Source organism: Coregonus clupeaformis, chromosome 20, assembly GCF_020615455.1.
Source record: "Coregonus clupeaformis isolate EN_2021a chromosome 20, ASM2061545v1, whole genome shotgun sequence".
In the NCBI taxonomy this organism is placed as follows: domain Eukaryota; kingdom Metazoa; phylum Chordata; class Actinopteri; order Salmoniformes; family Salmonidae; genus Coregonus; species Coregonus clupeaformis.
The window spans coordinates 63,994,370-64,015,149 of record NC_059211.1 but is presented as its reverse complement, the minus strand read 5'-3'; the positions used below and the strand labels follow the sequence as shown (position 1 = coordinate 64,015,149).

The 20,780-nt window shown below is 45.8% G+C and overlaps 2 protein-coding genes across 4 annotated transcripts; one reads left to right on the top strand and one right to left on the bottom strand.

Annotated features, from left to right (window-relative positions):
- Positions 1-29: 29 nt before the first annotated feature.
- On the bottom strand, positions 30-5,168 carry LOC121553944 (HMG box-containing protein 4-like). 3 transcript variants are annotated; one of them, XM_041867346.2, is made up of 6 exons: positions 4,957-5,168; positions 4,052-4,232; positions 1,505-1,635; positions 869-1,093; positions 486-614; positions 30-355 (listed from the first exon to the last, which is right to left on the bottom strand). In XM_041867346.2, exons 2-6 carry the CDS (start codon positions 4,221-4,223, stop codon positions 311-313), a joined length of 702 nt encoding a protein of 233 aa, XP_041723280.1. In that variant the 5' UTR covers positions 4,224-4,232; positions 4,957-5,168; the 3' UTR covers positions 30-310. The 3 variants fall into 3 exon arrangements, with proteins under 3 accessions (XP_041723280.1, XP_041723278.1, XP_041723279.1); XM_041867344.2 differs by having other exon boundaries at positions 4,879-5,167; XM_041867345.2 differs by lacking the exon at positions 4,957-5,168 and adding an exon at positions 4,470-4,800.
- Positions 5,169-13,151: 7,983 nt separating this feature from the next.
- Positions 13,152-19,099, top strand: LOC121553904 (heme oxygenase). Its single transcript, XM_041867285.2, has 7 exons — positions 13,152-13,268; positions 15,392-15,440; positions 16,126-16,237; positions 16,587-16,802; positions 17,170-17,442; positions 17,724-17,841; positions 18,411-19,099. The coding sequence occupies exons 2-7, from the start codon at positions 15,394-15,396 to the stop codon at positions 18,536-18,538; spliced, it is 894 nt and encodes a 297-aa protein (XP_041723219.1). The 5' UTR covers positions 13,152-13,268; positions 15,392-15,393; the 3' UTR covers positions 18,539-19,099.
- The last annotated feature ends 1,681 nt before the right edge of the window (positions 19,100-20,780 follow it).

The window sequence follows — 20,780 nt, the reverse complement described above, 5'->3', positions numbered from 1 at the left end:
CCATGCCAAGTTAGAAAAATGTCAAACAATTGCATGAACAAAACAAGTTTTAATTGAACAAATAAACTAAACTAAATAAATAGTTTATCTTTCAAATTCAATATGAACCCAGATAACTTTGGATACAGGTAAATTAGAGCGCTCATTGCAGATTGGGCCGTTCGCTTAAGCCCCTCCTCTTTTAGAACACATGGCTTCTTCTTCCCCCATCCTTTCTATAGGCCCCAAACAGACAGGAAGGAACATCCGTTCAAATTATGACAACTTCCTGCTTGCCCTGGTTAAGGCTCTTCTCCTCATCAGACAGACTTCACAAACCAGGCATCACATAGGCAATGTTGTCCAGTGTCTTAGCCTAGAAGAAACATAGGAATAGTAGAAGAAGTTGGTGGTGAGGGTCCTTCAGTTACCATAGAATCATTTGACAGCTACTGAATGCCAGGATCTAGTGTGTGTGTGTGTGTGTGTGTGTGTAACAGCCTCACCAGTGTGTGTGAGTGTGAAGGGCAGCTGCGTAACTCGGGGACCAGAGAGGTGAGACAGGCCAGGGGAGCCAGGGCACACAGTAGAGAGTCCAGTAAAACAGACAGACTACCTGACACTGCCATCATCTCCTAGAGAGAAAGGGGGGAGGAGAGAGAAAGGGGGGAGGAGAGAGAAAGGGGGGAGGAGAGAGAAAGAGACACATAAATAAAGGCAGCATCAGGGCGAAAGTGAGCGAGAGAGAAAGAGAGAGTGTTAGAAACAGAGAGACAGATTCATCAAACTATCAGCAATTTCAAACAAACAATGCTTGAATTACATGTCCGTATTCAGTAGCCTTTCAGTGTGTGAGGACAACGAAGCCAACAGTGTTCAACCAGCCCACCTTAGTTCCCTGAAGCCGGTGGCCAATGTGAGACAGGGATTCCCCCAGCAGCTGTAGGTGGGCCGCTGCGTTCACTGGGTCTACCTCAGGCCCTGTCAACATGGGTGAGTCTGTGGTAGCAGGGGTCACGAGACTGCAGCTAGCTGTAGAGGACTCTGCCCTTATCTCGTTCTGCTGGTCATCCATGTACATCCAGAATGATGGCATGGTAGACTCCTCCCTAGTCTGGGAGAGGAGCAGGACAAATAATAGAGGGATGAGTAAGAAGCAGAAAGATGATCAGTGGTAGTAAATTGACCAAGCACTGCCCTCTGCTGTCCATTTTACACAATAACACCTAGAAGTTGCACTTTTAGACACAGACCTAGGATCAGTACACCCTCCTATATCCTTAACGTTAAGCACTAGTGGGGAAATGCTAGACTGAACTTAGGTCAGTGTCTAGAGGGCAACTTGGTATTCCATTTACTATCTACAGAGAGAGGTCTTAGTCCCTGGGTGAATCTCAATTGTATTTTTGTTGATTCCTTGTATCCTCTCTCCTCGCCTCCTTCTCAACACGCATTGGAGGAGAACATCTGCGGCTGCAAGAAATCAAGGACATAAAATGGAGACTCACCCCACCTATTCACTCACTTCATCAATTCTCTCCCCCTCTGTCATCCATTCATCTGGTGATTCACAGGTCTGGTGGTCATGATGGGAGATACCATCCAACTCCGGTCCTGCACTGCCATTGGTCCATCTGTGAGGGTGGGTGTGGTCACCTGTAGAGAGTACAGGAAAGGATGCAGCACCTATGAGATTGAGCTGAAATTACAGGGAGAAATGTGCTTCCCAAATGGAACCCTATTCCCTACATAGTGCACTAGTTTTGATCATGGGCTCTGCTCAAAAGTAGTGCAATATTTTTTCACCTTTTATTTAACCAGGTAAGCCAGTTGAGAACAAGTTCTCATTTACAACTGCGTCCTGGCCAAGATAAAGCAAAGCAGTGCGATAAAAACAACAGAGTTTCATATGGGGTAAAACAAAACATAAAGTCAAAAATACCACAGAAAATATATATACAGTGTGTGCAAATGTAGCAAGTTATGGAGGTAAGGAAATAAATAGGCCATAGTGCAAAATAATTACAATTAGTATTAACACTGGAATGATAGATGTGCAAGAGATGATGTGCAAATAGAGATACTGGGGTGCAAATGAGCAAAATAAATAACAATATGGGGATGAGGTAGTTGGATGGGCTAATTACAGATGGGCTGTGTACAGGTGCAGTGATCTGTAAGCTGCTCTGACAACTGATGCTTAAAGTTAGTGAGGGAGATAAGAGTCTCCAGCTTCAGAGATTTTTGCAGTTCTTTGCAGTTCGTTCCAGTCATTGGCAGCAGAGAACTGGAAGGAATGGCGGCCAAAGAAGGTGTTGGCTTTGGGGATGACCAGTGAGATATACCTGCTGGAGTGCATACTACAGGTGGGTGTTGCTATGGTGACCAATGAGCTAAGATAAGGCGGAGATTTGCCTAGCAGTGATTTATAGATGGCCTGGAGCCAGTGGGTTTGGCGACGAATATGTAGTGAGGACCAGCCAACAAGAGCGTACAGGTCACAGTGGTGGGTAGTATATGGGGCTTTGGTGACAAAACGGATGGCACTGTGATAGACTACATCCAATTTGCTGAGTAGAGTGTTGGAGGCTATTTTGTAAATGACATCGCCGAAGTCAAGGATCGGTAGGATAGTCAGTTTTACGAGGGCATGTTTGGCAGCATGAGTGAAGGAGGCTTTGTTGCGAAATAGGAAGCAGATTCTAGATTTAACTTTGGATTGGAGATGCTTAATGTGAGTCTGGAAGGAGAGTTTACAGTCTAACCAGACACCTAGGAATTTGTAGTTGTCCACATACTCTAGGTCAGACCCGTCGAGAGTAGTGATTCTAGTCGGGTGGGCGGGTGACAGCAGCGTTCGATTGAAGAGCATGCATTTAGTTTTACTAGTGTTTAAGAGCAGTTGGAGGCTACGGATGGAGTGTTGTATGGCATTGAAGCTCGTTTGGAGGTTTGTTAAGTGTCCAATGAAGGGCCAGATGTATACAAAATTGTGTCGTCTGCGTAGAGGTGGATTTGAGATTCACCAGCAGCAAGAGTGACATCATTGATATACACAGAGAAAAGAGTCGGCCCAAGAATTGAACCCTGTGGCACCCCCATAGAGACTGCCATAGGTCCAGACAACATGGGCAAGTTGCAGCGGAGGGTGCAGAGCTGGTGGCCAGGGTAGTGGTAGCCAGGTGGAAAGCATGGCCAGCCGTAGCAAAATGCTTGTTGAAATTCTTCATTATTGTAGATATATCAGTGGTGATAGTGTTTCCTAGCCTCAGTGCAGTGGGCAGCTGGGAGGAGGTGCTCTTATTCTCCATGGACTTTACAGTGTCCCAAAACTTTTTGGAGTTAGTGCTACAGGATGCACATTTCTGTTTGAAAAAGCTAGCCTTTGCTTTCCTAACTGCTTGTGTATATTGGTTCCTAACTTCCCTGAAAAGTTGCATATCGCGGGGGCTATTCGATGCTAATGCAGTACGCCACAGGATGTTTTTGTGCTGGTCAAGGGCAGTCAAGTCTGAGGAGAACCAGTGGCTATATCTGTTCTTAGTTCTGCATTTTTTGAATGGGGCATGCTTATTTAAGATTGAGAGGAAAGCACTTTTAAAGAACAACCAGGCATCCTCTACTGACGGAATGAGATCGATATCCACCCAGGATACCTGGGCCAGGTCAATTAGGAAGGCCTGCTCGCTAAAGTGTTTTAGGGAGCGTTTGACAGTGATGAGGGGTGGTCGTTTGACCGCGGACCTGTTACCGACGCAGGCAATAAGGCAGTGATCGCTGAGATCCTGGTTGAAGACAGCGGAGGTGTATTTAGAGGGTAAGTTAGTCAGGATGATATCTATGAGGGTGCCCATGTTTACGGATTTAGGGTTGTACCTGGTAGGTTCCTTGATAATTTGTGTGAGATTGAGGGCATCTAGTTTGGATTGTAGGATGGCCGGGGTGTTAAGCATATCCCAGTTTAGGTCACCAAGCAGTACTAATGTACTATGTAGGGAATAAGGTGCCATTGCTCCAAATTCCAAGGTTCCACATTTCATAGTCACTCTCACTATGTAGCGGTGTTCCGAACCTGAATGTCTCCTCTTCTTCTTATATGACTTCTTGTATTTGCATTCTTTGACGACAAGTTGTTCTTCATCCTCCACTAGGTCATCATCATCATCCTCTCTCAGGAAATCTTTGTAGGATCTTTTCTTCTCTCTCTGACTGCGGCCGGTCACAAGGCCCACCTCTCCCTCCATATTCTACACCTGGGAAAAAGAGGCAGTAATATAGACATTCAAATCTATGCACATTACATGATAGGTCTATTTCATAGGCTACACATAATACAATGTATAGGCTAAAATATACCGAATAGCCTTGCCCTGACACAACAATAGGCTACTATTGCAAAGAACCTGCTTGGACTCACTGCCAAGAATATGCATTTGAATCTCCTAAAAACGTGCATTCTACCTCTAATAAACAAACATTAGTCTGCCTACCTGCCCCGCACAAATGTAAACGCACTACGGAGGCGGCTATGTTGCTCAACAGCTCGCGGTATCGTCGGGTATGAAATAGCTATTTGTGCTTTTCAACAATGAATTGGGAGCAGATCAAGAGAGCTCAATTTTGGCGTTCCGATGTGTCGTTCTCTAAAGAAAGAGAAAGAACTGATGGACCATCTCCAGACTTGTCGCCATCTTTGAAGAGTTCAAAGTTTGCTGCGCTAACAAGCGCTGCAAAACGCACACAGTAGGTGGAGGCGCGTGGTTTACGTAAAATGAGCCATTGGCCTATACTTTTCACAAGGTAACAAAACCAGTATTATTTGTGAAAGTATTATTTGCAAAACATTGCAATGTATGTTACAATTTTGCCGTGTGATAATAATCATAGGTTTTTACTTACAGACTATCAGGCTAGCCTACTCTACTCAATTTATGGGTGATAAATCGTTGCTCCATAATTTCCTGAACTTGAAGTCACCTTTGCTGGCTGGACGATTTAAAAACCATTGGAATGCGAGTCCCTGCTGGTACAAACTCCGCGGACTCATGTTTAGGAAATGGTTGACTCGTTCTCACCCCATTTAACCCCCCCTTCGCTCACGTCCACATAGTCGCTGAATCACGGTAAGGGTTTCAAGCAATATTCTTATCGCTGATTGTGCTTCGGCATGAAAATCACGTCCTAAACCTTTATGACCAATCATTTTGTTGCTACAATTTGGCGTACCAGTTATACGCAATCTATATATTTGGCTGCATTGTTGCAGACTTGCAGATTGCAACAAAGTTACAGTTATGGATTATTCTACATTAAATCAATTAATCTTTAAACCAAATCTTATTGCATCAAAATCGAATAATTATACCCTTATAATGCATAACCATATTAACAATATCACTCATATATGAATCATCTACTGATATTAGACCTAAGAGACTGAATTAAATAGTAATAGTTGTTTACTTCTCAGTGTGATACATCATTGCCAAATTGCCACTGCCATTGATTGAGTGCTTTGTTGTGACAGAGAGAGGGAGGTTGAACTTGGCAGTCAGAGATAAGTCAAACAGCATTGCATCACACTGTGTGTACAGAGACAGCGGAGAGTATTTAGGTTACACTGTTAACAATTAAACCAACAGTTGTCTATTAATCTTTCTTTACCCATTTTAATTGAATGTTTCATTTTATTTTATTTCATTTTATTTAACCTTTATTTAACCAGGTAAGCCAGTTGAGAACAAGTTCTCATTTACAACTGCGACCTGGCCAAGATAAAGCAAAGCAGTGCGATAAAAACAACACAGAGTTACATATGGGGTAAACAAAACATAAAGTCAAAAATACAACAGAAAATATATATACAGTGTGTGCGAATGTAGTAAATTATGGAGGTAAGGCAATAAATAGGCCATAGTGCAAAATAGTTAAAATTTCGTATTAACACTGGAATGATAGATGTGCAAAAGATGATGTGCAAATAGAGATACTGGGGTGCAAATCAGCAAAATAAATAACAATATGGGGATGAGGTATTTGGATGGGCTAATCACAGATGGGCTGTGTACAGGTGCAGTGATCGGTAAGGTGCTCTGACAACTGACGCCTAAAGTTAGTGAGGGAGATAAGAGTCTCCAGCTTCAGAGATTTTTAAAGTTCGTTCCAGTCATTGGCAGCAGAGAACTGGAAGGAATGGCGGCCAAAGGAGGTGTTGGCTTTGGGGATGACCAGAGAGATATACCTGCTGGTACAGTACATCCACAGAGACTAAAGTTAGTCTAGTGGAAGGAGGGTGAGTAGTTCAACAAAAGAGTACACAACAAATATAGTACAAGGTGCTATCTAGAACCTTAAAGGGTTCTTCAGCTGTCCCCATTGTAACGATCCCGGCAGTCTGAGTCGGGTCCTGTCTGTGGACTAGTTTTTTCGGCTCGTGATCTCCAGTTTCCCGAGGGTTCTGGAACGCTCCGGGGAGCTCTCTTGATTTCCGCACCTGCATCCCATCAGCAATCTGCACACCTGGTCCTGATCATCACCCTTCTTAGGCTCTGGCCTAACATCCATTCCCTGCCGGATCGTTAGCCATGAACAGTAGGTTTACCAGAGTATCAGTCTTAGAGCCTAGCGTTAGTTTTGTTGTTTTTGCACCTTGTTGTTTACTTACCTCCGTTTTGTTCCATCTGCAGTCACCCGTCCGGAACCTTCATCCAACCTCTGCCTGGTGGTCGGCGGCTGCCGACCCATGATGGGATCAACCACTGCACCCCCAACAACTAATCAACGCCGCCCGCTCTGTTCCCTGGATTATTCAGCATCACTCTTGAATTGTAAATAAACACTCACCTTCGTTTCAACTTACCTTGTCCTGGTCTGCTTCTGGGTTCTGGCTTTGCAACTCGTGACAGAACGATCCGGCCAGTAATGAACCCAGCGGACCTGGACTCTGTTCGCCATGCCATTACCCAGCAGGAGAAGATGTTGGGCCATCATAGCACGGTACTACAGGAGATCGCGTTGTCAGTTCGGAACCTTTCTACCGGTCTGACGGAGGTCCAGAACCAACGCCAGTTTCCGGTGGAGGACCCACTACCGGTTTCACCCATCTCGCCTGCCGCTTCTGGAGCTGTGTCCTTCCGTGAGCCCAAGGTTCCGACGCCGGATAAATATGAGGGGGAGCTGGGAAGATGCCGTTCCTTCCTTATGCAGTGTGGATTAGTGTTCGATCTACAGTCCTACTCTTATGCCACAGACAAGGCTAGGATAGCCTTTGTGATTGAGTTGCTGCGTGGTCGAGCGCTGGAGTGGGCTTCAGCCGTTTGGGAACGACAGGATCCCTGCATGGCTTCATACCAGGGGTTCACGGCCGAGATGAGGAAGCTCTTCGACCATTCCGTCCGAGGGAGGGACGCAGCTAGGCGCCTGTTTTCGCTTCGCCAAGGAACTCGCAGCGTGGCCGACTTCGTGATCGAGTTCAAGACGTTGGCTGTGGAGAGTGGGTGGAATGAGGAGTCTCTGCAAGCGGCCTTTTACCAGGGTCTGTCGGAGCAGCTCAAGGATGAGTTGATCTCCTATCCGGAGCCTAGTGACCTGGACAGCTTGGTAGCCTTGTCTATTCGGGTGGATAATCGAGTCCGAGAGCGAAGGAGGGAGAAGCAATGGGTTCCGTCCAACCGATCAGCTTCTCAGGTTCCAGTCGGGTCGTCAAACTGCGCGGCTCGCTAAAGTTGGGAGGACTTTTAGCGAGCCAGTTTCGACCTCTCAATACCTCTGTCAGACCCCGTTTCCGGCTACCCTTATGAACAGGAATCAGAGCTTAGCGATTAACGCTTTTATCGATTCAGGTGCCGATGGAAGCTTTCTAGATGCCGAGTTGGTGGAACAGCTGGGGCTTTCCAAGGAGCAATTGCCGGAAGCCATTGAAGCTACCACTCTGGACGGCAGTAGTCTGGCACGTATCACGATGAGGACTGAACCGGTTAAGATGCTGTTGTCGGGGAATCATTCTGAGATGATTTCATTCTTCATTCTGCCGTCTTCCCATGTTCCTCTGGTCCTTGGATACCCCTGGCTGAAGGAACACAATCCCACGTTCGATTGGGTGACGGGCAAGGTAACGAGTTGGAGCCTTGATTGTCATGCTAACTGTCTCAAGACTGCCTGTCCCCATTCGGTTCCCAGTCAGGTGATTGAGGCTAAACCCCCAGATTTGTCCCTGGTTCCCGAGACATATCACGATTTGGGGGGAAGTTTTCAGTAAGCAGAAGGCTCTGTCACTCCCCTCCCCCACCGACCATATGATTGTGCCATCAACCTGTTCCCTGGAGCTGTCTACCCCAAGGGAAGGTTATACAGTATCTCCCGACCTGAACGTGAGGCTTTGGAGACCTACATCAAGGAGTCCCTAGCTGCTGGTCTCGTTCGTCCCTCGTCATCACCCCTGGGGGGCAGGATTCTTCTTTGTGGGTAAGAAGGATGGCTCTCTTCGACCGTGCATTGATTATCGGGGGTTGAATGACATCACGGTCAAGAACAAGTATCCCCTGCCCTTGATGAGTTCTGCCTTCGACTCCTTACAGGGTGCTACGGTGTTCACCAAGCTAGACCTACGCAATGCGTATCACATGGTCCGGATCAGAGAGGGGGACGAGTGGTTGACGGGTTTCAATACACCGATGGGTCACTTTGAGTATCAGGTGATGCCGTTTTGACTGACCAATGCTCCAGCGGTATTCCAGAGTATGGTGAACGACGTCCTGAGAGATATGATCGGTCTCTTTGTGTTTGTTTACCTGGATGACATTCTGATCTTCTCGAAGGAACCTTCCGACCACGTCCAGCATGTCCGGCAGGTTCTGCAGCGATTGTTGGAGAATCGCCTGTTCGTGAAGGCCGAGAAGTGCGAGTTTCACGCCCACACGACATCCTTTCTCGGGTACATCATCTCCAGGGGAGAGATTAGGATGGACCAGGAGAAGGTTAGAGCGGTTCTGGAATGGGCCCAGCCCGGTACGAGATTGCAGCTCCAGAGATTTTTGGGGTTTGCGAATTTCTACCGCAGATTCATCCGGGATTACAGCCGTGTGGCCGCTCCGTTAACTGCCTTGACTTCCAGTATCAGGACCTTCAAGTGGAATCCGGAGGCGGATCGAGCGTTTCTGGATTTGAAGAGGCGATTCACCAACGCACCGATTCTCTCTCAACCGGACACGGCCCGTCAGTTCGTCGTTGAAGTGGACGCGTCTGATGTGGGAGTTGGCGCCATCCTGTCGCAGCGATGCTCCACGGACAGTAAACTCCATCCCTGCGCCTACTACTCTCGTCGCCTTTCGCCTGCGGAGAGGAATTACGATGTGGGTAACCGGGAGCTTCTCGCGGTGAAACTTGCCTTGGAGGAGTGGCGCCACTGGTTGGAGGGGGCGGAGCAACCGTTTATTGTCTGGACTGACCACAAGAATCTTGCTTACGTGCAATCGGCTAAACGTCTCAACTCCCGTCAGGCCAGGTGGGCGTTGTTTTTCGGACGATTCAAGTTTTCCCTGACGTTCCGACCTGGATCTAAGAACGGCAAGGCGGACGCCTTGTCCCGGATGTTCTCCAAGACGGAGGAGAGTGGGTCCAAGACCGAGACAATTCTCCCCCGGAACTGCGTCGTGGGAGCAGTTATGTGGAAGATTGAGGAGGAGGTGCTGGCGGCCCTTCGGACTCAGCCCGGTCCCGGTAACGGTCCACCCGGTCGGTTGTTTGTGCCTGAGTCGGTTCGTCCTGCTGTCCTCAAATGGTCCCACGCCAGCAAGATGGCTTGTCACCCTGGCGTGGCTCGGACAATGGCGTTTCTTCGCAGACGTTTTTGGTGGCCTGCCATGGCCGAGGATACTCGGGGTTTTGTTGCTGCCTGTCCAGTGTGTGCGCAGAATAAGAGTACCAATCGGCCCAGCTCTGGACTACTTCACCCCCTTCCTATTCCCCGGCGACCATGGTCGCATCTGGCCCTGGACTTCGTCACTGGGTTGCCCGCTTCTGAGGGGAACACGGTCGTTCTGACTATCGTGGACAGATTCAGCAAGTTCGCCCACTTTGTGCCAATTGCCAAGCTTCCTCTGCCTCGGAGACGTCCGAGATCCTGGTTAGGGAGGTTTTCAGGGTCCACGGGTTGCCCAGTGATATCGTTTCCGACCGTGGCCCTCAGTTTACCTCTGCTGTCTGGAAGTCCTTCTGTTTGGCCATTGGAGCTACAGTCAGTCTCACATCTGGTTTTCACCCCCAATCCAATGGTCAGGCGGAGAGAGCCAACCAGAAGATGGAAACCACGCTACGCTGCCTGGTCTCTTCCAACCCCACCTCCTGGGTCTCTCAGTTGCCTTGGGTTGAGTATGCCCACAATACTCTCCCTACATCTGCCACTGGGATGTCTCCCTTCCAGTGCCTGTATGGCTACCAACCTCCCTTGTTCCCTTCTCAGGAGAAGGAGCTCTCAGTGCCCTCTGTTCAGGCCCATATTCGTCGTTGCCACCGGACCTGGCATCGGGCCAGAAAGGCACTCCTTAGAGTTTCGGACCGGTATCAGCTCCAGGCGAATCGTCGCCGGATCCCCGCTCCCACCTATACCATCGGAGATAGGGTCTGGTTGGCCACACGGGATCTTCCGTTACGGACTGAGTCTAGGAAGTTGTTACCGAAGTTCATTGGTCCGTTTGTGGTGGAGAAGGTGATCAATCCAGTGGCAGTTCGACTCAAACTACCGAGGACGCTCAGAGTCCATCCCACCTTTCATGTCTCCTGCCTCAAGCCGGTTTTCCTCAGTCCTCTGTTGCCTCCTCCGCCTCCTCCTCCTCCTCCTCGGATGATCGGAGGTGGTCCTGCCTACACGGTGCGACGAATCATGGATTCCAGACGGCGGGGCCGGGGTTTCCAGTATCTCGTGGACTGGGAGGGGTATGGTCCTGAAGAGAGGAGTTGGATTCCGCGGCGACAGATCCTAGATGCTGACCTCATCCGTGACTTCTACCGCCTCCATCCTGGCGCTCCGGGAGTCCGCCCGGTGGCGTTTCGTCGGAGGGGGGTACTGTAACGATCCCGGCAGTCTGAGTCGGGTCCTGTCTGTGGACTAGTTTTTTCGGCTCGTGATCTCCAGTTTCCCGAGGGTTCTGGAACGCTCCGGGGAGCTCTCTTGATTTCCGCACCTGCATCCCATCAGCAATCTGCACACCTGGTCCTGATCATCACCCTTCTTAGGCTCTGGCCTAACATCCATTCCCTGCCGGATCGTTAGCCATGAACAGTAGGTTTACCAGAGTATCAGTCTTAGAGCCTAGCGTTAGTTTTGTTGTTTTTGCACCTTGTTGTTTACTTACCTCCGTTTTGTTCCATCTGCAGTCACCCGTCCGGAACCTTCATCCAACCTCTGCCTGGTGGTCGGCGGCTGCCGACCCATGATGGGATCAACCACTGCACCCCCAACAACTAATCAACGCCGCCCGCTCTGTTCCCTGGATTATTCAGCATCACTCTTGAATTGTAAATAAACACTCACCTTCGTTTCAACTTACCTTGTCCTGGTCTGCTTCTGGGTTCTGGCTTTGCAACTCGTGACACCCATAGAATAACTCTTTGAATAACATTTTACATTTTAGTCATTTAGCAGACGCTCTTCTCCAGAGCGACTTACAGTTAGTGAGTGCATAAATTTTTTCATACTGGCTCCCCGTGGGAATCGAACCCACAACCCCTGGCGTTGCAAGCACCATGCTCTACCAACTGAGCTACACGGGACCTTTTTTGGTTGCAGGTAGAACCATTTTGGTTCCAAGTAGGCTAGAACCCTTTTGGGTTCCATGTAGATCCCTTTCCACAGAGGATTCTACATGGAACCCAAAGGTGTTCTACCAATAACCAAAAAGGGTTCTACCTGCAACCAAAAAGGGTTATCCAATGGGGACAGCCGAAGAACCCTTTTGGAACCTTTGTTCTAAGAGTGTATTTGGACAGTGGACTTCAAGTTTACTGTGTCTGAGTCTCTGTCTTATCTTAGCTAGACATTGCGCTTGAACATCAGGAGAGTGCAATGTTGGCGAGTCCGTTATGAAATGTTGCTATGTATCAGCAAAATAATGACGCATAAACCACAATGAGACTTGTACATTGGGTAATTGTTCTTACATCTTCTGCATTTAGTGTTGGGGAATTTGCAGTATTTCACGAGTTTATGAAAAAAATGTTAATTCAATCACATGTATTTCATTACTTTATTTTTTTTTTACAATAATGGACAATAAACCGTACATAATTGACCCACAATATAATTTCACCACAAAGAGCCAACTAGTGAACTTCAAGTAGTAAACTTTCTTCAGAAAGAACCATCAACCATTAGCTTACTACCACTTCTTGACAAAACACACCATAGTCATGTGATTGTGCTGTGTAGTTTACACTGAGTCTGGATTTCAACACTCCTCTCTGCTCTCCTGAGGGGTGAAGTTACACTGTCATGTTTAGTTAGTGCTAACTTCTGAGCCCTCCTCCTAGCCTACATTCCTGTCACTATTCCAAGTTGTTCCTAAAGTTGCTCTGTCATGATAAGCGCCGGTCCCTCCTCCCTCCAGTTTTCCATTGCTTGAACTGTATTCCTAAAGTTGCCCTGTCATGTTTAGCCCTAGTCCCTCCAAACTCCCCAGTTTTCTATTGCTATTCCCTCACTCCTCCCTCTTCTTTCCAGAGTGGTAAAAAAGTTTGTCATGTTTACTCTTGGTCCCCCCTCCCTACAGTTTTCCATTGCTAGTATTCCTAAAGTTGCCTTGTCATGTTTAGTCCTAGCCCCTCCCTCCACAATGTTCCCATAGCTGTTCCTAGCAGAGCTGTTGTTGAGTCAGGCTTACTGCTTCCTGTTTCTTGGTCCCTCCTCCCTCCAGTTTTTCATTTCTATTCCTAAAGTTGCCCTGTCATGATAAGCGCTGGTCCCTCCTCCCTCCAGTTTTCCATTGCTAGTATTCCTAAAGTTGCCTTGTCATGTTTAGTCCTAGTCCCTCCCTCCACAATGTTCCCATAGCTGTTCCTAGCAGAGCTGTTGTTGAGTCAGGCTTACTGCTTCCTGTTTCTCTCAGCTCAGCTAACCCGTGAAAGAGAGGGAGGGAGGGAGAAGGGTAGGACAGTATAAAGAGAGAGAGAGAGACCGGAGAGGAGGCACACAAAGTAAGGATTGTACACTTAGGGAGAAAGAGAGAGAAGGAAAAGGCAGTCACTCATTGTGGGCATATAAAAACAGAAGGAAAGGACTAATTACTGGTGAACTGGTGAGTGAAAAAAACGAATTTACAACTTGACTTTTGTGCCATTTCTGGGTCATTGCTTTCAGTCATAACTTTCTATAGCAACTGACATTGCAATTCCTGTTTGGGTCATATAGCAACATGCAAGAATCCGATGTGTGATCATTTGAAAGGCTTATTATCAACATACAGTGGGGGAAAAAAGTATTTAGTCAGCCACCAATTGTGCAAGTTCTCCCACTTAAAAAGATGAGAGAGGCCTGTAATTTTCATCATAGGTACACGTCAACTATGACAGACAAATTGAGATTTTTTTTCCAGAAAATCACATTGTAGGATTTTTAATGAATTTATTTGCAAATTATGGTGGAAAATAAGTATTTGGTCACCTACAAACAAGCAAGATTTCTGGCTCTCACAGACCTGTAACTCCTTCTTTAAGAGGCTCCTCTGTCCTCCACTCGTTACCTGTATTAATGGCACCTGTTTGAACTTGTTATCAGTATAAAAGACACCTGTCCACAACCTCAAACAGTCACACTCCAAACTCCACTATGGCCAAGACCAAAGAGCTGTCAAAGGACACCAGAAACAAAATTGTAGACCTGCACCAGGCTGGGAAGACTGAACCTGCAATAGGTAAGCAGCTTGGTTTGAAGAAATCAACTGTGGGAGCAATTATTAGGAAATGGAAGACATACAAGACCACTGATAATCTCCCTCGATCTGGGGCTCCACGCAAGATCTCACCCCGTGGGGTCAAAATGATCACAAGAACGGTGAGCAAAAATCCCAGAACCACACGGGGGGACCTAGTGAATGACCTGCAGAGAGCTGGGACCAAAGTAACAAAGCCTACCATCAGTAACACACTACGCCACCAGGGACTCAAATCCTGCAGTGCCAGACGTGTCCCCCTGCTTAAGCCAGTACATGTCCAGGCCCGTCTGAAGTTTGCTAGAGTGCATTTGAATGATCCAGAAGAGGATTGGGAGAATGTCATATGGTCAGATGAAACCAAAATATAACTTTTTGGTGAAAACTCAACTCGTCGTGTTTGGAGGACAAAGAATGCTGAGTTGCATCCAAAGAACACCATACGTACTGTAAAGCATGGGGGTGGAAACATCATGCTTTGGGGCTGTTTTTCTGCAAAGGGGCCAGGACGACTGCTCCGTGTAAAGGAAAGAATGAATGGGGCCATGTATCGTGAGATTTTGAGTGAAAACCTCTTTCCATCAGCAAGGGCATTGAAGATGAAACGTGGCTGGGTTTTTCAGCATGACAATGATCCCAAACACACCGCCCGGGCAACGAAGGAGTGGCTTCGTAAGAACCATTTCAAGGTCCTGGAGTGGCCTAGCCAGTCTCCAGATCTCAACCCCATAGAAAATCTTTGGAGGGAGTTGAAAGTCCGTGTTGCCCAGCGACAGCCCCAAAACATCACTGCTCTAGAGGAGATCTGCATGGAGGAATGGGCCAAAATACCAGCAACAGTGTGTGAAAACCTTGTGAAGACTTACAGAAAACGTTTGACCTGTGTCATTGCCAACAAAGGGTATATAACAAAGTATTGAGAAACTTTTGTTATTGACCAAATACTTATTTTCCACCATCATTTGCAAATAAATTCATAACAAATCCTACAATGTGATTTTCTGGAATTTTCTTTCTCATTTTGTCTGTCATAGTTGACGTGTACCTATGATGAAACATACAGGCCTCTCTCATCTTTTTAAGTGGGAGAACTTGCACAATTGGTGGCTGACTAAATACTTTTTCCCCCCACTGTATATATCATGTTTATATGGTATACTCTGTTGTAGATCATACTGTATGTGTAACATTGTTAATTATCTCAGTCATATTGATGGTTTTCTCTGTTGTAGATCATACTGTATGTGTAACATTGTTTATTATCTCAGTCATATTGATGGTTTTCTCTGTTGTAGATCATACTGTATGTGTAACATTGTTAATTATCTCAGTCATATTGATGGTTTTCTCTGTTGTAGATCATACTGTATGTGTAACATTGTTAATTATCTCAGTCATATTGATGGTTTTCTCTGTTGTAGATCATACTGTATGTGTAACATTGTTAATTATCTCAGTCATATTGATGGTTTTCTCTGTTGTAAATACAGATATGGAGACAGAGAAGAAGATGCAGACACAAGTTGAGCTCACAGACAGGTAAGGCTGTGAACTGACGTTATAGCCAGCAGTATGCATGCTACTGATATCTGTGTTTTGATTTAACTTAGCAGACAGTTAATATACACTGTCTCTGTGCTTCCCTCTACCAAGCGTATGAAGATCTCAGACAAACTAAAATGTTTATTGTGTTAGTAAGTGTGTTATAAACATGTTGCTTTTGCAAGAGGCAGTGTTTCATGGGGTATTCTTCTGATATGGTGTCTAGTACTCTGACCTACCTTCACCTGCAGTGTCTTATCTTAGTTTGCAGTTAGCCTCCATTGATAGACATGTGTTGGTTTTCCACCTTTAAGTGATAAGTCACCCAGCTGTTCTATATGTCAGTAGGCATTCCTCCTCTCATCCTTCTGTCAATCATCACTCAGCCTGTAAGATAGTCTTTATCACAGGTTGAATACAGAAGTTAACATGACTCTACCCCATCTCTCTCTCACTTTATCTCTCTCTCTCTCTCTCTCTCTCTCTCTCTCTCTCTCTCTCTCACTTCCTCGCTCTCTCTCTTTCTCTCTCTCTCACTTCACCTCTCTCTCTATCTTTATCTCTCTCTCTCTCTCACACACACACTTCCTCTCTATCTCTCTGTTTGTGAACAGCACAGTAATGGTGTAACATTACAGGTTGAATACAGGGGTTCATATGTTTTCCTCTCTCTCTCCCACAGTGATCTGTCGGAGCAGATTAAAGCTGTAACCAAGGACAGCCATGTCAGAGCAGAGAACACTGAACTGATGCTGGCCTACCAGAGAGGAAAAGTCAGTCTGACACAGTACAAGGTAATCAATCAATAATATAACATTAATAAAGATAAAGATTAGTAAAGACAATTCATCTATTAATCTCTTTGTTTAAACCTCTGCTGCATGTTAGTAAATGGAGGTACTAGCATTTACAACACAATTAGTTTTGTGATTCCCTATCTATACTGTAATTCCCATCAGTTGATCTGAATCTTCAGTGTGGACATGCAACATTTTTCTAGCTGGAGCGCCATGCATCATCATGCACCATCATTCTATCATGTACTGCTATAAACTGTTGTGGGTCAAGGTACTGTATTTTGTGTATAACGGAGGTATTGAGACTAACCCTAGTTTATCTCCTTTCCTTATCTCCTTTCCTCAGCTTCTCCTGTGCTCCCTCTATGAGATCTATCAAGCGCTAGAGGAAGCGCTGGACAGCAACTCCAACCACCCGAGTGTCGCGCCTATATACTTCCCCCTGGAACTAGCACGGCTGGAGTCAGTGGAGAGAGACCTAGAGCATTTCTATGGGCAGGACTGGAGAGAGAAGATTGTTGTACCGGCCGCCACTAAAATATATGCCCATAGACTCAGACAGGTGTGTATTAAACTGGACTGGTCTGGACTCTAACCTACTGTGGAAGTTGAATCATACTATAATGCTATATAGCAGGGTTTCCCAAACTTGGTCCTGGGGTCCCCCGTGGGTACACATTTTGGTTTTTGCCCTAGCACCACACAGACTCATCATCAACCTTTGATTATTTGAATAAGCTGTGCAGTGCTAGGGCAAAACCCAAAACGTTCACCCAGGGGGGGCAACAGGACCAAGATTGGGAAACCCTGCCTTATGAAGCCATGTTCCATCTGATGGAGGCAAATGAGGGCTTGACTGTACTGACTTTCTCTCTCTCTCTTTCTCTCTGTCTCTCTCCCTCTCTCTATTTCTCTCCTTCCCTCCCCAGATCGGCAAAGACAACCCTGAGTACCTAGTGGCCCACGCATACACCCGCTACCTCGGCGACCTATCTGGGGGACAAGTCCTTGGCCGCATTACCCAGAAGTCTCTGGGGCTGAAGGGTGGCGAGGGTCTGTCGTTCTTTTCCTTCCCGGGCGTGAGCAGCCCCAACCTGTTCAAACAGCTGTACAGGAGTAGAATGAACAGCATAGAGCTGGATGAGGACGAGAGAATAGGAATGCTGGAGGAGGCTGTCAGAGCCTTCGAGTTGAACATCCAGGTGAGGAGGAGTGGAGGATGGAGGAAGAGAGGAGTGGAGGATGGAGGAAGAGAAGAGAGGAGTGGAGGATGGGATGGGTTGGGGAGATAGGGGGATGACGAGGAATAGGGAAACGGGACAGCCATGGTTTAGGGGTGTGATATAAGGTTAGATATTAGGGTTGGTGTTCAACCATAAGCTAAATGAGTGCCATTGAGGTTTTTTTAATGAGCTTCTTGGCTCTTCGTACATAAGATGACTGACTTTTGACTGACGTTGTCTTGCCTCTGTTTGTGATGCAGGTCTTTGATGATCTTCAGAAGATGGTGTCTGTGACAGAGAGGGAAAGTGAGCTCATGCATACGACAACCAGAAATAGATGCACAAGACACGCGTCGACACACTCCAAACTGGCTGATGGTAAGTTACACACACATACACACACACACACACACACACAGACATACACACACACACACACACACAGACACACACACACACACACACACAGACACACACACACACACACACACACAGACACACACACACACACACACAGACACACACACACACACAGACATACACAGTCACACACACACACACACAGACATACACAGACACACACACACACACACACACACACAGACATACACAGACACAGACACACAGACACACACACACACACACAGACACACACAGACACACACAAACACACACACAGACATACACAGACACACACACACACACACAGACATACATACACACACATACACACACACACACACACACACAGACATACACAGACACACACACACGCATAGACACACACACACACACACACACATATGCATGTGCGAACGCACGCACACACAGACACACGCACGGACACACACACTCACACCAATTGAATATGATGATGGTAATACTTAATACATATCCAATTACTGTGTTAGATAACACTAATAATGACTCCTTTCCTCTTTTCTCAGGGGAGAAACTGATGGCTAGATCCCTTCAGATCCAGACCAGTCTGATCAACGCATCACCCCTCTTCAGAATGATGCTGGGGATCTGTGTAGCCCTGGCAACAGTTGGCATGGGAATCTATGCTTTCTAAAGAAGTGCTTTCAGCAAAGTTTTATCCGTCCATAACAGAAGATTACCCTAGACCTAGAAGATGTCCTTAAAAAGGATGAAGGACCCCATATTTTATAATGTTGTTGATCCTAAATAGTTTTCAAATAAGTGTTAAAAAACGAAATACTGTACATAAGTAAGTAATAACTTAGTAATATACATTCTTATAGTTCCTGTGTTGTATGTAGCCGCATTAAACTATGAGTTAGGATGTGTATGAAATTGATACATGTATATGTGTCTGACTGGCAGTATTACCTCAATGTACACCAGTATAAAATCACTAGTACACTAGTAATAGACTAGTACTCCTGAACATTTTGTGAAATGTCAATGTCAAAAATGAAATCTATCCTTTTTAATTTACAATCTCAAGATTTAGCAATTACTACTGTAATATCTCTACGCATCGAAAAACCAATTTCTGTAAAGTCAGTTATACTGTTTGTGAAATTTGTTGAACAAAAATATTTGATGTATATACTGTATATATATATTTTTTTTAAATAAAAAGACTATACCATGTGGGGTATAAAATGCACTGATAATTTCTTCATCGTCTACATGATTTAAAATCAGTTCCTCTATGAACATCGAACCACAGCCTAACAATATAGATTGATAATTTCGTTTTATCTCAATCGGTGTGAATAAGAAATCAAGTAAAATGAATATCCTTTAAAATGAAGAAAACGACAATAAAAGAGGAATAGAAAATACAAAATATCAGGCTGTTACAGTTCCGTTGTTGTTGGAGTCTTGTGGGGTTTCTAATCAGAAATGCCAAGGCCCAAATCTAATCAGAAATGCCAAGGCCCAAATCTAATCAGAAATGCCAAGGCCCAAATCTAATCAGAAATGCCAAGGCCCAAATCTAATCAGAAATGCCAAGGCCCAAATCTAATCAGAAATGCCAAGGCCCAAATCTAATCAGAAATGCCAAGGCCCAAATCTAATCAGAAATGCCAAGGTCCAAATCTAATCAGAAATGCCAAGGTCCAAATCTAATCAGAAATGCCAAGGCCCAAATCTAATCAGAAATGCCAAGGCCCAAATCCCATAATTCTATTTCCAAAATAATAACAGACAAATTAAATAACAATGTCAGGCTGTTAGAATTCTCTTCAAATATAAAAGTATTGTGGTGATAATAGATAGTTCCGTGGGCTCCATGTTTAAACGCCAGTCAGAAACAACAGCTTGGGAGGGTTCCGATTCCGGCACAGGGTCGCTAACTTCCTCAAAGTTGCTATTACCTTGCTCCTTCAGCTGTATTTCTTCTTTGAACAAGAACTTAGAGCATGGCTCTCCATCATACTCTGGCTAATAAGTCCCTCCTCCTTGTCAGCAGCACAGTGATCAGGTACTTAGCAATCCACAGAGCTATGAGGCGAACCACATAGCGGTTGAAGATCTTTGATCCCAGTCCAAGTGCTCTCGCCAGCACCATTCTGGGGCTTAGTATCTCCTCCACGTTCTCCATGATGTTCGTGGCCACCTCCAAGTGATCTGTGGACTGCTGAAGAGTGTTGACCAGCTGCTTCCCCCCCGTGACCTGGACCCATAGCAAGGACCATAGGAGAGCTTCTGCATCCTTCAAAAGAGGGGTAACCTTCAGAGAAAGTCAGTTCCGAAAGGGTTTGTAATTCACTTGAAGAAGCACCTGGGAGATAATGTGACTGATGGTATAACTGAGCACCACGACCTGCTTCGGGAAGGTCTTGGAGCAGCTTTCGTCACCTTGGTCCTAATTTCAGCGAGGGCTCTTTGGACGATGTCCCTTGTGCTGTCTCCTTCTGCCGCCGTGTCCACCAGGCTCTCCACAACCTCCCTGACTTCCTGTGGAATCTCCAACTGAGTTTGGCTGAGGGGCTCTACCTAGAGCATCTCCTCTGAGCTGATCTCAGGTTGGGCATGTTTCTCTGCGTTGTCAGTGAAGAGCTGCTGTTGCTCCACGATGAACTTCACATGGAAAAGAGAGAAATACATGTTATCTCTAAATGCTCCTCTTATAACTATTGATATAGGTTAAAACAGCAGTCTATAATTAGATATTTATATATTTTATTTTCAATTCATTTGCAAAAATATCTAAAATCATGTTTTCACTTTGTCATTATGGAGTTTTGTGTGTAGATGGGTGTATACATTTTTTTAAAAATCAATTTCGAATTTCAGGCTGTAACACAACAAATTGTGGAATAAGTCAAGGGGTATGAATA

Coding starts and splice junctions, on each gene's coding strand:
- LOC121553944 (XM_041867346.2), bottom strand. CDS start 4,223: ATGGAGGGAGAGGTGGGCCTTGTGACCGGCCGCAGTCAGAGAGAGAAG. Junction 1,636..4,051: donor GAAGAAGAGGAGACATTCAG/GTTCGGAACACC, acceptor TACTCTCTACAG/GTGACCACACCCACCCTCAC. Junction 1,094..1,504: donor AGGGGGAGAGAATTGATGAA/GTGAGTGAATAG, acceptor CTCCTCTCCCAG/ACTAGGGAGGAGTCTACCAT.
- LOC121553904 (XM_041867285.2), top strand. CDS start 15,394: ATGGAGACAGAGAAGAAGATGCAGACACAAGTTGAGCTCACAGACAG. Junction 15,441..16,125: donor CAAGTTGAGCTCACAGACAG/GTAAGGCTGTGA, acceptor TCTCTCCCACAG/TGATCTGTCGGAGCAGATTA. Junction 16,238..16,586: donor TCAGTCTGACACAGTACAAG/GTAATCAATCAA, acceptor TCCTTTCCTCAG/CTTCTCCTGTGCTCCCTCTA.